This window comes from Triplophysa rosa, linkage group LG20 (genome assembly GCF_024868665.1).
Source record: "Triplophysa rosa linkage group LG20, Trosa_1v2, whole genome shotgun sequence".
Classification (NCBI taxonomy): domain Eukaryota; kingdom Metazoa; phylum Chordata; class Actinopteri; order Cypriniformes; family Nemacheilidae; genus Triplophysa; species Triplophysa rosa.
The window spans coordinates 8,282,502-8,295,414 of NC_079909.1; the positions used below are offsets into that span (position 1 = coordinate 8,282,502).

General features: G+C 37.9%; 3 protein-coding genes across 4 annotated transcripts; 2 read left to right on the plus strand and 1 right to left on the minus strand.

The window, feature by feature from the left end:
• The first annotated feature begins 1,737 nt into the window (after nt 1-1,737).
• Nucleotides 1,738-3,772, plus strand: lg20h6orf120 (linkage group 20 C6orf120 homolog). Its single transcript, XM_057362571.1, has 2 exons — nt 1,738-1,847; nt 2,530-3,772. Exon 2 carries the CDS (start codon nt 2,569-2,571, stop codon nt 3,127-3,129), a length of 561 nt encoding a protein of 186 aa, XP_057218554.1. The 5' UTR covers nt 1,738-1,847; nt 2,530-2,568; the 3' UTR covers nt 3,130-3,772.
• Nucleotides 3,773-4,424: 652 nt separating this feature from the next.
• Nucleotides 4,425-6,893, plus strand: mrpl4 (mitochondrial ribosomal protein L4). The gene is made up of 9 exons (XM_057362570.1): nt 4,425-4,586; nt 4,820-4,901; nt 5,230-5,398; nt 5,516-5,567; nt 5,695-5,812; nt 6,072-6,178; nt 6,271-6,380; nt 6,452-6,525; nt 6,694-6,893. Exons 1-9 carry the CDS (start codon nt 4,539-4,541, stop codon nt 6,837-6,839), a joined length of 906 nt encoding a protein of 301 aa, XP_057218553.1. The 5' UTR covers nt 4,425-4,538; the 3' UTR covers nt 6,840-6,893.
• Nucleotides 6,864-12,604, minus strand: hyls1 (HYLS1 centriolar and ciliogenesis associated). Of its 2 annotated transcripts, XM_057362564.1 has the most exons (12): nt 12,532-12,604; nt 12,204-12,305; nt 11,972-12,085; nt 11,821-11,894; nt 11,503-11,741; nt 11,360-11,415; nt 7,944-8,104; nt 7,801-7,846; nt 7,583-7,646; nt 7,424-7,505; nt 7,241-7,267; nt 6,864-7,152 (listed from the first exon to the last, which is right to left on the minus strand). In XM_057362564.1, the coding sequence occupies exons 2-12, from the start codon at nt 12,301-12,303 to the stop codon at nt 6,985-6,987; spliced, it is 1,131 nt and encodes a 376-aa protein (XP_057218547.1). In that variant the 5' UTR covers nt 12,304-12,305; nt 12,532-12,604; the 3' UTR covers nt 6,864-6,984. The 2 variants fall into 2 exon arrangements, with proteins under 2 accessions (XP_057218547.1, XP_057218546.1); XM_057362563.1 differs by lacking the exons at nt 11,360-11,415; nt 11,503-11,741; nt 11,821-11,894; ... (1 more) ...; nt 12,204-12,305; nt 12,532-12,604 and adding an exon at nt 8,760-11,351.
• Between the last annotated feature and the right edge of the window lie 309 nt (nt 12,605-12,913).

Sequence of the window (12,913 nt, forward strand, 5' to 3'; positions counted from 1 at the left end):
TCTTACCTCAATTTTTTCTATGAATATGGTTCAGATTTCACACTTAATGCCATGCTTCAAAAAGGGCACAAGCTTGAGTCATGTAGAGTGCACTTAGCATAACTACATTCATTACTAAAATGAATGTCAAAAACTGTCAATAATAAAAAAGTAGCCAGTAGTAATCAATTACTATCAGGATAAAAATAACATTCAATCAGTATAAAATGTTTATAGAAGCATTGTCTACTCTGCTTTCAGTTTTTATTCATTTTATTTTATAGCGCATATTTGCTTTTATAATATTATATAATAATGTGCGTTTAAAACTTTAAAATATTTTTAAAATAATTTTTCCTCCAAAAAGGGCTCATGTTTGGAAAAATAATTTGTTTGTAAAACAGCGCCTCCTTTCGGACATCTAATGCTCAGCAAATTAATTTACACAGAAATGTCACATGCTTTCCAGAGAGGGCGATATAACGCCAATGAAACAGCAGAAAGGCACAACAATTTAAAAAGATTTTTACAATTGTAAACAAGACAATGCCAAAATTTGCTATATTGCTATAAAGTGAGTATATAGTCGAATATTTTACAAAATGTCTAATCCTATCTTGTCTCTGATATGTATAAACACAAAAGACTGGGTCTCGCTGTATCGCACAGGCTGTACTGCAGTGTCTATTCACAGGCGCGATCCCACTACTGATCGGCACGGGGGTTTTGACCTGCTCCGTTTCCGGCCTGGACCGGTTCACCCCTCCTTAGACGACCTGGTAGTCCCGGGCTCCCCCAGGAGCACCATATCGATACCGAACTTAGTGCGGACACCCGATCGACATAGTCCACTGCAGCCCAGAACCCCTGAGCTCAAACGATCCTCCAGCCTCAGACTCCCAGTAGCTTGGATTACAGGCGCGCGCCACTGCACCCGGCAAGTGTTCAAGGTGTCAGCAAGAGAATTGAATAAAATGTAGTGCACGGAGCGCGCCCTCTAGTTCATAATATAAAAGTTTTAAACTTAGTATCAGTATTAGTGTGAGGTACAACAGTTCTCTTGCCCTCTAATATTACCAGCTTTATCATCAAAGATCTCAAAACAAATAAAAACAAACAACCACATTTGTGTGTATACATAGGCCATTTAAAAAGTATTTTTTCGGGACAGGTTTTTTGCGCATGTCTTAAAAACATGTTTTGGTATAATAAGCACAAAAGTCTGGGTATCGTTGTACTCAGGCTGTACTGCAGGGTTTAAACACATTGTAGACAAAGTTACGTGCCTGCAAATGCAAAATATGTCTTGTTTATTTTTATCTGTAATAATTTGCAGTTCGAGTTACAAGTAAAGATTAAACAATATAACACTCAAAAGTGTTGTTGTAGTGAAGGGTACATGACAGTTCTCCTGCCCTCTCTAATATTGCCAGAATTAGCACAAAGGTCTAAAAACAAACAAACAAACCAATTTTTTTTCCAAAAGAGTATTATTTGTGCGTATATTTGCGCGTATTTTAGTGTAAGCAAATATGTTAAATAATTATTAAGAGCTTGCTATACTTTACGACATCTACTATATAGTTTTTACAATGTTAAATTTCCATTTCTACTCCAATGTATAGCGTAATCGTTTTTTCAGGCCTAATATTAATATCTTACAGTAAATAACTAACTTGTGGATACAATTCATAAAATTTGGTGGGCGTAGAGCTATTATTTTCTTCCGGCTCTACAGATGGCGCTATTGCGCGCTTTGGCATCAAGTCCTAGACCGTAAAGTAGTCAACTTAACACCTGTAACAGACATTTCCAAGCATAACGACGCCGAAATATCTTGACCATGGATCATTTTTGACAATGCATCGGTAACATAACATCATACTTATCTGAGAATATAAAATAAATCGGTGTTCATTACGAATATTTTTGTCATTTTTATGAGAACTACTGACCATATGTCTGTTAGCGTGCTAGCTAACTAGCTGCCGTGATCTTTTGTGCAAGTTTTATCAATCTAATTGCGATTTCATTTAGAGACTGGATGTTTTGTAGTCTATCACGTTGTTTTAATTATTTTGTAGGTCGATGTCGTGTGATGTATGTCAGTAATAGCTTTTCCGAGGGCAGGTGGATGTTCTGATTTTTGCTTCTTTCTGCCCTATGGTTTTTTACGCAACGAAGATTTTTCAATGATCTGCTTTACATTTTCCTCATACTTCCAAGAAGTTTGTGGGCCATTTGGTTCTAGTACTTTTATTTTACTTTAAATCTGATTTGAAAATAAACTGTAATGACACCTCTGTGTCCTTTTAAATATAGTGCCAGATATTTTTAACAGCTTGTGGATAACGCAGCTGTCAGCCCAGATGTATGACGTGAGTCAAGTGGTGTCGTTTCCTGGTTATGCAAGGTATAGATAATGGTGGAAAGCTGTTATAATGATCTTAGAGGAAACGTCTCCTGCCCACACGTGAAAGAAAATACACAATTTTTCAGTCTAATGTCATGTTAGGTGATTGTTTTTAACATTTACTTTTTGTGTTGCAGGCTGCTGACAGGTGTAGTGGGGGTCTGGCAACAGTGACCATGGTGCTTTTCTTGGGTGGTTTGTTAGTGTTGGTGGTCCTCTCTCAAGTCCTGGGTTTTCAGCAGCACCCAGAAGAGACCTCTGTGCCTGAAGAATGGGTCCTTCTCCATGTTGTGCAAGGCCACATTGGTGCAGGGAACTACAGCTACCTGCGTCTCAACCATGAGGGACGCATTATCTTACACATGCAAAGCCTCAAAGGAGATGCGGATCTCTACGTCTCCGACAAGACGCTGCGGCCAAATTTTGATGCCTACAAGCTTCAGTCTACCACCTGTGGCCAGGATGTGGTTGTGGTCCCGGGGGATTTTGTTAGGCCTGTTGGAATCGGGATCTACGGACATCCCTCCTACATGGAGAGCGAGTTTGAGATGAAGGTGTTTTACGACCAGACAGCACTGACAGCAGATGAAATTGAGAAAAACTCTTATTTCTCAGATGAGACTCCTGGTCAGTCTCAGCACACTCAGGGTCCTGAGGAAGTGATGGATGAGGAGGAATCAATTATATGGACTATACTAATTGGGATTCTTAAGATCATACTTGAAATTTTGTTCTAATTTTTGATGTGCCAAAATACTACACTTGCCACATCTATCCATTTAGATGAAATACAATATCATTTTTGGTCAACATTTTGACAAAGTACAGTAATTGCTTTGGCTAACTTTTAAATTGTGAGTCACCACCATTCGATTAAGTAACATGTACATTTATAATTTTGTTCTTATGCAAGTTTTACATTTGCTAGTAAAATTAGATGGCATATCAAAACAACTGACTGCACTTAATATGTTTAACACAACATTTTGTTGACAGAATCAAAATTTGTCTGTGTGGTGCGTTTATTTGTTTTTATTGACCTAGGCTAGTGAAATCTAGGTTTTAAACTGCACTATGCAATCACACAAACCACCTTGTGACAAGGGTTGTACAGCTGTGCCTAATGTGAAGAAGAATCTTCTATGCCTGTAGTTGTAAGATAGAAATAAAGGAATCACTTATTTTTGACAATTGTACTAGATCCACATTATTTAAGAAGTTGTAATTTTAGATTGTTTAGATGCTATGGTTGGGAACAAAGTGTTTAGTGCTTTACTTTCCATTATATTTTGAACCTAGTGATATTTATTGTAGAAGAGTGCTTGTAAAACTCCCCAAAAAACATCCAAGCTCCAAGACCTTTATTTTTTGTGTTGGTAGAAAAAAATGATAAATACGATATAGATAATAAATATATTATAGTGGGTTGTTTCTTTGTCCAAAATGATGAGCAACATTAATTGCTAGTTTGTAATGTTTTCAAATCGTGAATTTAAACGAAATTCCATAACACAGTATACTGTTTACATTTGACATTGAGGAATGTAACAAAGTCTGCATAGTCAGCTCAGTCTCTTGCAGTAAGATTTCTAATTAAGGTTTTAAAGTTTTGACTTGGCCTACATCACGCTTCCCTGCATTACTGCTACACCTTACAAGCAACGAGAAGCACTGCATTAAAACAAATAATGACATGTATTTGGCTTATAGTTAGTTTGTAGTGCTTGTTTCTGTCTAAAAACTTGCAGTGTTATGCACAATGTACTTTGTACCGTACCATATACCATACTTTGTACAAGGTACTAACTAACGTTACATGAAAACTCCCTGAAAATAGGCTTAAAATATGTTATTACAGAAAGAGTTCCACTCATAACTACGTTATATAGTTGCGTTTTTGCCCACGTTTTCAAAATACATTCTGTTTTAGTTATGAATATTATGAACTAAGGTTTAAAACCTGCATTATATGACCGAAAGTTGACGTGCAAAAACGTATTATTCAAGAGCCAAACGCCCATCTGACGTCATATGTGGTGGACGGATGTTCGCGCATACCGTCAGCGACCTTCTGTCAGCAAGCTGTTAAACCAAACATGCGAGAAGGAAAGATTAGTACACTTATTTACTTTATTTAGCCCCCATCATGTTTCGTGCCACGTTGGCGATATGTGGGAGAACTGTTGTTAAAAGAGTAAGTAAGCTAAATAATTTGCAGGACCTTTGTTTCCTTTTCATTTTAATAATCACTGAACATGTTTATGTTGTATTTATATTTATTTAGCTATAGCCAGTAACATTACAACCGATGTATTGGCCAATGAAAAACGATTTCATTGGAGTGATGTTCATAATGCAAGTGCACAACTCTCGAGTTATCGTGGTTATTATTTTTGTCTTAAACTGGTTATTCATTTCTTAAACCAGTTCATCTCTTCTGTCTCTGGGGAGAGCGCACTTCCGTCAAATCTGCGACTTCCTTCAAATCTCATCGGAGTCCCGCGAGAAAGTAAGCTCGGCTTTCTTTCTTTAAAAATTCTTGTTAAAATGTAATTATGCCTTGTTCTGGCTGTAAAGTGAAAACAGTTTAACCCATCCTCTACTCAATAGACCCCAAGTACTAAAAATTGCTGGTACAATAAAGCTAATTTCACACCACTGTCAAATGGAAAAGATTTTAAAGGCTTATTGCACAATTTAATAGTAAAAAATAACCAACTAAATAAAAAAAAACATCAGCTACTTATGCTTTTCTCTATCCTAGATCCATTCACCTTGTAATGTAGTTTTCCAATGCATGTACAATGTGTTAAATGTGAAATGATCTTTCGTTTCAGAAAGGCCTCCTCCATCCGGCTCTGAACACCCTTTGCTGCGCAGATGTGAGGCTGACATTCCAGCTCACCTGGCACCCTCTCAGACATGGCTTCATTCTTTAAACAGTTGTGACGGTGAACCCCTTGGTGTGGTTGACCTCCACCCTGATGTCTTCTCTGTACCTGTCAGGTAACTCGTACTGTACTGAATGTCATATTTAAACACAGATCTGTGATTCATGTTATTTACACGTGCATAGGAGTACTTTTACAAGTTAATACATGGTACTTTTGCTCTGGTTACTAGGTTGGACATTCTTCATGCTGTTGAGGTCTGGCAACGAAATTTCAAAAGAATAGTGAGTGCTTGTTTGTCAGCTCTGAGATGCGTTTTGTGCTTTCTAGTGTGAAATATGTTTTCAGAAAATGTTCATTTTGATAATTGTTAAAATGGTTTGTTCTTTAAATGCCTTTTGTTATATGCAGAGCCATGCAAAGGTCAAGTCTAGAGCTGAGGTCAGTGGTGGCGGCAGGAAACCATGGAAACAGAAAGGAAGTGGTCGGGCACGCCAAGGAAGCATTCGTGCTCCACAATGGAGGGGAGGTGAGATACAGAGCAGCGATGGCAACGGCATCTTACAACTACTCATACATCTTTAAATACATCATCATCGGGGACATGGGTGTAGGAAAATCAATCAATTTACTTTTATCTTGCTATCTGCTCTTTTCCATTACTAGTCACATTACATGTGTTACATAACTTTTGCCTTTTGGTCAAAAACATTTTTTAACATGTACACTTACAATAATTTAATATTGGACCTACTGAATTACTGAACAAATGCTCCTTGCCAATTCAGGAGGAGTAGCCCATGGTCCACGTGGACCAACCAGCTATTATTACATGTTACCCATGAAAGTGCGAGTTCAAGGTTTGAAAATTGCCCTGACTTCCAAGCTGGCACAGGTGAGTGGGTTTCATCTAAACTTTTTGTTTAGATGTAAATTGTTTAGTTTTACAATTGAATCTTAACATTAAAATCACCATCGTTTCCCCAGGATTACCTTCATATTGTGGACTCGTTGGAGATTCCCACTCCGGACCCTGCCTACCTACTGGACCTAATCAAACACAGACAGTGGGGGGACTCTGTTCTCATTGTTGATGTGTAAGTTTGCAAGAGTAGATGTTTATCCCATTGTCGCCCATTTGTTTTGACATTTTTTACATGCGTTTCAGAGGTGACGAATTTCCTCAGAACGTTCTTAAAGCCACTGAAAATTTGAAGACAGTGAATGTCATTCCAGCCATAGGTAAGCTTCACCATAAATGTAAATAGAGAGTAGATCAATGTGTTAAGAACTGCCGTTTTAATTAACGGTGATCAAAGACAGGCAGATGAAAGTGAATTTTGTATTAAAGCTTACTTGTGAAGGCAAACATGATCTTTGAGAATAAAAATACTGTTTTTTATTTTACAGGTCTAAACGTCCACAGCATGCTAAAACACGAGAGTCTTGTTCTCACACTGGAGACTGTAAAATTTCTAGAAAATAAGCTTCTTTGGCATGATGTGCGTTACTCTCCCCTCTATCCTTTTAAACTGCCTTACAGTGACCTGCCGTAAACAACACACAGACCTTTTTCAAATGTATTAAAAATGTTTATTTCATTGAAACAATGATCCAGATGTCTCATTTCACACATACCACACACAGTAACAAATGTTAATTTTAAAGAAATAAATAATAGCACAAATAATATGATAAACATTAAAATGTGAACGGCATTAGTGAAACATCCTCTATGTCAGGGGTAGGAGGTTTTTTTGGAATAATGCCATGTGCTAAATCGTGTCGGATCTCCCATCGGAGGGCAGATCGCTTCTTTTCTGTTGGAACTACATAATTGTTGGGGATGTATGTCTTCTGTGGCCTCGGCTGAAATGACAACAGAATGGTCAGATCTGGACATCGTGTCAAGCAGGTAATAGCACTTAATAGAAAAATATAGTGGTTTAATGCTTACTGGTGGAGGCTGATGAAGAAGTCGTTCCTATAGATAAAAACAACAATTTTAGTAACCTAATCTTGATTAAAGAATCTGTCCTTAAACACTTTAATCATTCTTATGAATAGAAACATCAATGTGTGTCAAAAGTTCAATCTAGAACTGTAACATGAGTAATAAAATTCACAGGAACGCAGATACCCTGATAGCCCAGTGCAGCTCCTTCCTACTCTTCTCTCCTGGAGGTTTAAACATCTCCCATTCTTGCTTATACTGGAAATATCTGAGAGAAACCAAAGTTCACATTGATTAATCTGTGGTGCTCAATGGTTTTATTTTTAACAAAGAATTAGGTATTACTTTGCGACTGGATCAGATTTCTTCCAGTTCCTGGTGTGAGGATGATCAAAGACTGGCCGTATAACTAAAAGGAGAAAAACAACTTGCGTAAAGTAAATACATATACCTGACTTATGACTATAATAACTCGCAGAAACAGAAAAATAGTTATGGTTAAGAAATATACAATACCTTTGTCATAAAAAGTGATCAATCAAAAACAACAAAACATAGCTTACATGATTTGGGACGAGGTCGGATATCACTCTCACTGTGCGATCTTGTCTGTGACAGCGATAAACAATTTTAAAACGGCACAAAATGCTGTGAGCATGAGCCACACAAGCTTATTATTGTACGGAATGTTTCTTTGTATACTGACCATGCCCTTAATGTAGTCTTGGAAGGCACTTGGGGCTTCATCTGTGGCAGAACTTGATCTGTCGCTATAGTTTTCTGCTTCTTCACTCTCAGAATCGTACGGCACACGAGGTGCACCGATCTGCATGTGGTCCAGACGTTCCTCCAGCTCAGAAACTGTACCTACAACACGTTTATGTTAATACACTAAATTCAATAAACAAACAAACATGGAGTTAATTAAAACTTCAACTATATAAATATAAAGCCATGTTCATGTTTAGAACACGTTAAAAGGATACTTCACCCAAAAACGAAAATTCTGTCATAATTTACTCACTTAAATTTCTTTGTTCTGATGAACACAAAGATATTTGTAAGAATGCTTATAACCAAACAGTTCTTGCCCCCCATTGACTCCCATAGTAGGAAAAATTACTTTAGCATTTTTTTGTTCTGTTGAACACAAAAGAAGATATTTTGAATTATAAATTTTGAGTTATAAGAATTCTTCCAAATATCTTTCTCTGTGTTCATCAGAACAAAGAAATTTTTACAGATTTGGAACAACTCGAAGGTGAGTAAATGATGACAGAATTTTCATTTTTGGGTGAAGTATCCCTTTAAGAGTAATCTAAATAGTACATAAACGTAAATGTAATGTTCACAGCACTAAAATGGAAAAGAAAAAATGCAGTAGAAGCACAGAAGCAAAATCATCTACCAAATATTACTGTATTGCATAAATAGGTATTATAATAAATTCACCCCTCCACTTTTCTGCGTTACTTCTGAAACTACAAAACAAGCATATCACTTTTAAACTAGTGTAACACACCAAAGTAGCCATTATATGTTTTGATTCTCTTCTCCTTCCTCCTGTTGTCATCATTGTCATGTCCATCAGCATATTGCTTCTCTTTTGATCTCCTCTCACCCTTGCTTCTCCTGTCTCTTATATTCAACGGATGGTCAACATTTCCTCTCAGAGCTGCCACCTCCCAAATATCATCAAAACACACATTTTGGGAACTGATGTTGTCACATTCAGTTGGACTCTGGTTGGGTTGAGAATCTGAGACTTCAGACTCCTCAAGGCTTTGATCGATATCGTGCATGGTTACATCTCGCCCGCTATCAGTTACCGGAGCATGTCTCTCTGAAAACTCAGCAGGAACTTCAGATTTAGATGTCTCCAGGGATGGATTGTTTTTAACCCACATTGGACCGTGGGCATCGTCATAATCCTGTGCATCATTCTCTTTTTCTAATCCAGCCAGAGTACAGTCATCTCTATAATCTACCTCCTCTCCATCATTAGACGAGTCTGGTCTGTACGTTCCATAACCAGACGTTAATATGCTTGCTGCAGGGCTGCCCAGACCCATGGCGTGAAAATCCTCAGAAATTTCTTTCTCAACCTCTTTAGTTTCCTTCTGTTGTTTTTCCTGTTCATCTTCATCATGCTCTTGATCATCACTTATGCATGACTTTTGGTTTTGATGACAGCCCTCCCGCCCCTCAATAACGCTCGGACTAACAGTGGTAATATCACAAGCATATGCTTCATCAAAAGAACATTCTCTATCATCTCCGTCCTCGCTTACTCCTTCAGGAACGTCTTTTGTTTCTGCAACTGAGGTGCATTGTTCCGCTGTCCGTCTGTCAATGGCATCATCATCCATCATCATGATCCACTGTTTCTTCTCTTCCACCCCAGTCTCAGGTTCATATTTTACAGGCCATCTCTCAATGAGATCCTCCTCACTGCTCTCACTGATGCAATATTCTCCTTTTTCTTCATTTCTTATTTCAGGGACAAAATAAATCTCTCTGTCATTTACAGAACATTCCATGTTATCCTCTTCATTGTTTTTATCTCCTCTACAATTAATCCTCTTCTCATTCTCTTCCTCAGTACTCTCTTTTATCAAACATTCACTTTCCTCTTCTTCGTCCGTTTGTCTCTCTTGCTTACTCATTTCTTCATCACTGTTAGGTTTACTCTCGTACTCTTTGTTGATCTCGGAGTTCTCTGTACTTTTGTCTTCACTATTTTTCTTCACAACTCTGCCATCTTCTGATGCACAAGTTTTATTATCTCTTTCTTCACCCCTGCCCTCATCCTTGTCTTTATATTCTTGCTCTGGAAAATCACTGTTCTCCTCACTAATTTCTATACTGTGACTCTCTCTCTTTTCATCACTTTCTCTCTCTTCTTCACTCCACTCTCCCTCACTCAATGAATCTGTACACTTTTCCTCACTATTTAAGCATTCTTTTGAAGACTCACTCTCTTCACTTTCTGAATCATCATTTTGAGCTTTTCTCTTTTCATTCTCTGTGGTCTCTTCACTGACAAAGCACTCACTCTTCTCTTTTCTATCATCCTCACTCATATACTCCCCATTCTCTTCCGATTCTTTAAACATTTTCCTCTTCGTTTCACTTAAATCAATCTCTTCGACCTTATTCTGTGTCCCCTTGTCCTCTTCTTCACTATTATCTTCCTTGTAATTACTACTTTTTGCTTCTCTTTTTTCATTCTTTTTACTCTTTCTTCCTCCTAGCGCTTCATCACTTTCCTCTTCACTCTCTGTTCCAAAGTCCTCTTCTTCATATTCACTCATATTTTTTATTTTATCTTCACTTTCTTCCTCTTTGCTTTCTTTTCCTTCTTGAGCTTCCTCATTTTCTTCTTCACTTTCTGTTCCAGTGTCCTTTTCTTCGCTTTCCTCTTCTTCATATTCACTCTTATTTTCATCACTTTGTTCCTCTTCACTTTCTTTCGCTTTCCCTTTTTCCTCTTCATTCTCGGTTTCTGTGTTCTCTTCTTTGCTTTCCTCTTCACTCTTTTCACCTTCTACCTCCTCTTCATTCTCCTCCTCTGTCTCTGTTCTTGTTTTCTCTGTGCTTTTATCTTTTTCATCTTCATCAATGAACAATTCTCTCTCCTCTTCGCTTTCATATCCATCAGCCTTAGGATTTGTCTCAGCCTGCATGCAGTTGTCCTTTTCCAGCATGTTTCCCTCAAGCGTTTCCTTCATCTCTTCTTTATCGCCACATGTCATTACAAAATGTTCCTCCTCAGTCTTGCTATCTTTTCCAAGCTCTCTCACAATCTTTTTGTTGTCTTTCTCAAAACATTTCCTGTCTTCCTTCTCACTCTCCTCATCTGTCCAGAACGAGGATGACAGGGATCCCTTATCATCCTCATTTTCATTTTCCAAACGGCTGTCAAAACCTTTATACATCCTTGAAGTAAGAACATGAACTAAGCTTCAGAGTCAAAGCAGATGGCTGGAAAGGAGGGGGAACGTAACTAAGAAGATTACTCTGAAGAACCTATATGGGTTTATGAGGCCAATGGCGGCACCTGGTGTGTGGGAGGTTTTATTGCAAGGTAAAAGAATCACAACGCATATCATCTGGACTTACCAGAATCTTCACTGTGTGTGGACTCATCACAGACATGAGACTGGCCTTGATATTTTCTAAATGAACAAAGAATTATTTTTAATCCACGTGATGGGCAGAGATGATATAACATCAGAAAAACACATTTTGTTATGAGTTACCACCTTAGCACTTTTCTTTTCACCATTGGTCTCTTCTGAGCCCAGTTTTCCCTCTCAGGACTTGTGGTATGACTGGCATCTGAGACTGAGTAAAAGATTTCAGAAGGTCTTTCCTCAGTCTCAAGTCTGTTGGGTGCTGTGGAGGGCCGGGCAGGTCTGTGAGCTATTGAGTGCCTTGAATATGAGTCATAGTAATGATTTGTATCTCTTATATCTTCCTCATTAAATGTGGAGGTGAAAATCTAGATGGGGAAAAGAGAAAAAAGACATAGCCTACAACCAATAGTGTTCATAATGTTTAAAGTGTTTTGAAACACATACATCGTGATGTTGTCCCGCTGAACTGGTGTTGAAGAGAGCATAGTTCCGGCTGGGGCCAATGTTGTTCAAATGAACTATGACAGAAACACAAAAGAACATATGTCAAGAAATGCTATGACTTACATCACATAAAGCAGGACTGACTACTCACCTTTCTCTTTGACTAGTGCAGGGGGACTTTTTCCAGATCTGCTGTCAGGAGGAGAGCTCCACTCGCTCGAGCTGTGACTCTTTGACTTTTCATGACGAATGAGGTGATCTAAATCTAGTGGAGGTTCATAACATGATAGCTTTATCTCTAGGTAAACTTACATAAATGAAAAAGGTAAAAGAAAATTCCAATGGTATGCGTTAAAAACATGACAATAGGAGAACACACACACCTCGCTTGAACTCCCGCAGTCTTTGTTTGGGAATATTATTGTATCCAAGTGCAGCCAACTGCTGCTGGATCTCCTCTTCTGAAAAGTCGAGATGATCCATTTCTGGATAAACAATAACACATGATTATTATTTATGACTGTCAGATAACAATCGCATAATATTTTGTTCTCAATAGAAAACGTTATTTGCTGTGTTAAAACCCGCTGTTGAGACAACATCTTTCCGCGCAGTTTTGAATGTGTATACGTGAGTATTGTTTTGGAAGCATATAAAAAGGCAGCAATATCTAAGAACTTTAAAAACCAGTTATTGATCTGTTTATCTCACCTGTAAAACGGCCAGATTTGATTGTTGTCTTCAGTGTCAGGACAACGGCGGCGGTTTCGTTTTCAAAATACAAAAGAATGACGAGTAAGACAGCGCGTCCATAACGGGTTATAGCGCCCTCTGGTGTATGGGAAACCTTCTACAGACTAAAATCATATGAACTCCAGTAAAATAGAAGTTAAAGTGGAGCTTAACAAAAATGGACTATGGTAAACGATAGTTTTCATTAAACAGTGTAAGTAAATAATTACCTTTATGTAACAAATATTTAGTAATCGTCGTAATGGGATTTTGACCAAAACTGGTTAGCACGGTTATAGATACCATGAGCGCATTGCAAAATAAATCACGTAAAAACCTGAAAAAACTGTTATATTAGATT

Bases quoted from the DNA above. Each gene is read 5' to 3' on its own strand.
- hyls1 (XM_057362563.1), bottom strand. From the start codon at position 11,175: ATGTATAAAGGTTTTGACAGCCGTTTGGAAAATGAAAATGAGGATGAT. The intron at 7,268-7,423 runs GTATCTGCGTTC...TTTTATCTATAG, and splicing joins AGCTGCACTGGGCTATCAGG to GAACGACTTCTTCATCAGCC. The intron at 7,153-7,240 runs GTAAGCATTAAA...TTGTCATTTCAG, and splicing joins TTCTTCATCAGCCTCCACCA to CCGAGGCCACAGAAGACATA.
- lg20h6orf120 (XM_057362571.1), top strand. From the start codon at position 2,569: ATGGTGCTTTTCTTGGGTGGTTTGTTAGTGTTGGTGGTCCTCTCTCAA.
- mrpl4 (XM_057362570.1), top strand. From the start codon at position 4,539: ATGTTTCGTGCCACGTTGGCGATATGTGGGAGAACTGTTGTTAAAAGA. The intron at 5,813-6,071 runs GTGAGATACAGA...TTGCCAATTCAG, and splicing joins TGCTCCACAATGGAGGGGAG to GAGGAGTAGCCCATGGTCCA. The intron at 6,526-6,693 runs GTAAGCTTCACC...TTTATTTTACAG, and splicing joins GAATGTCATTCCAGCCATAG to GTCTAAACGTCCACAGCATG.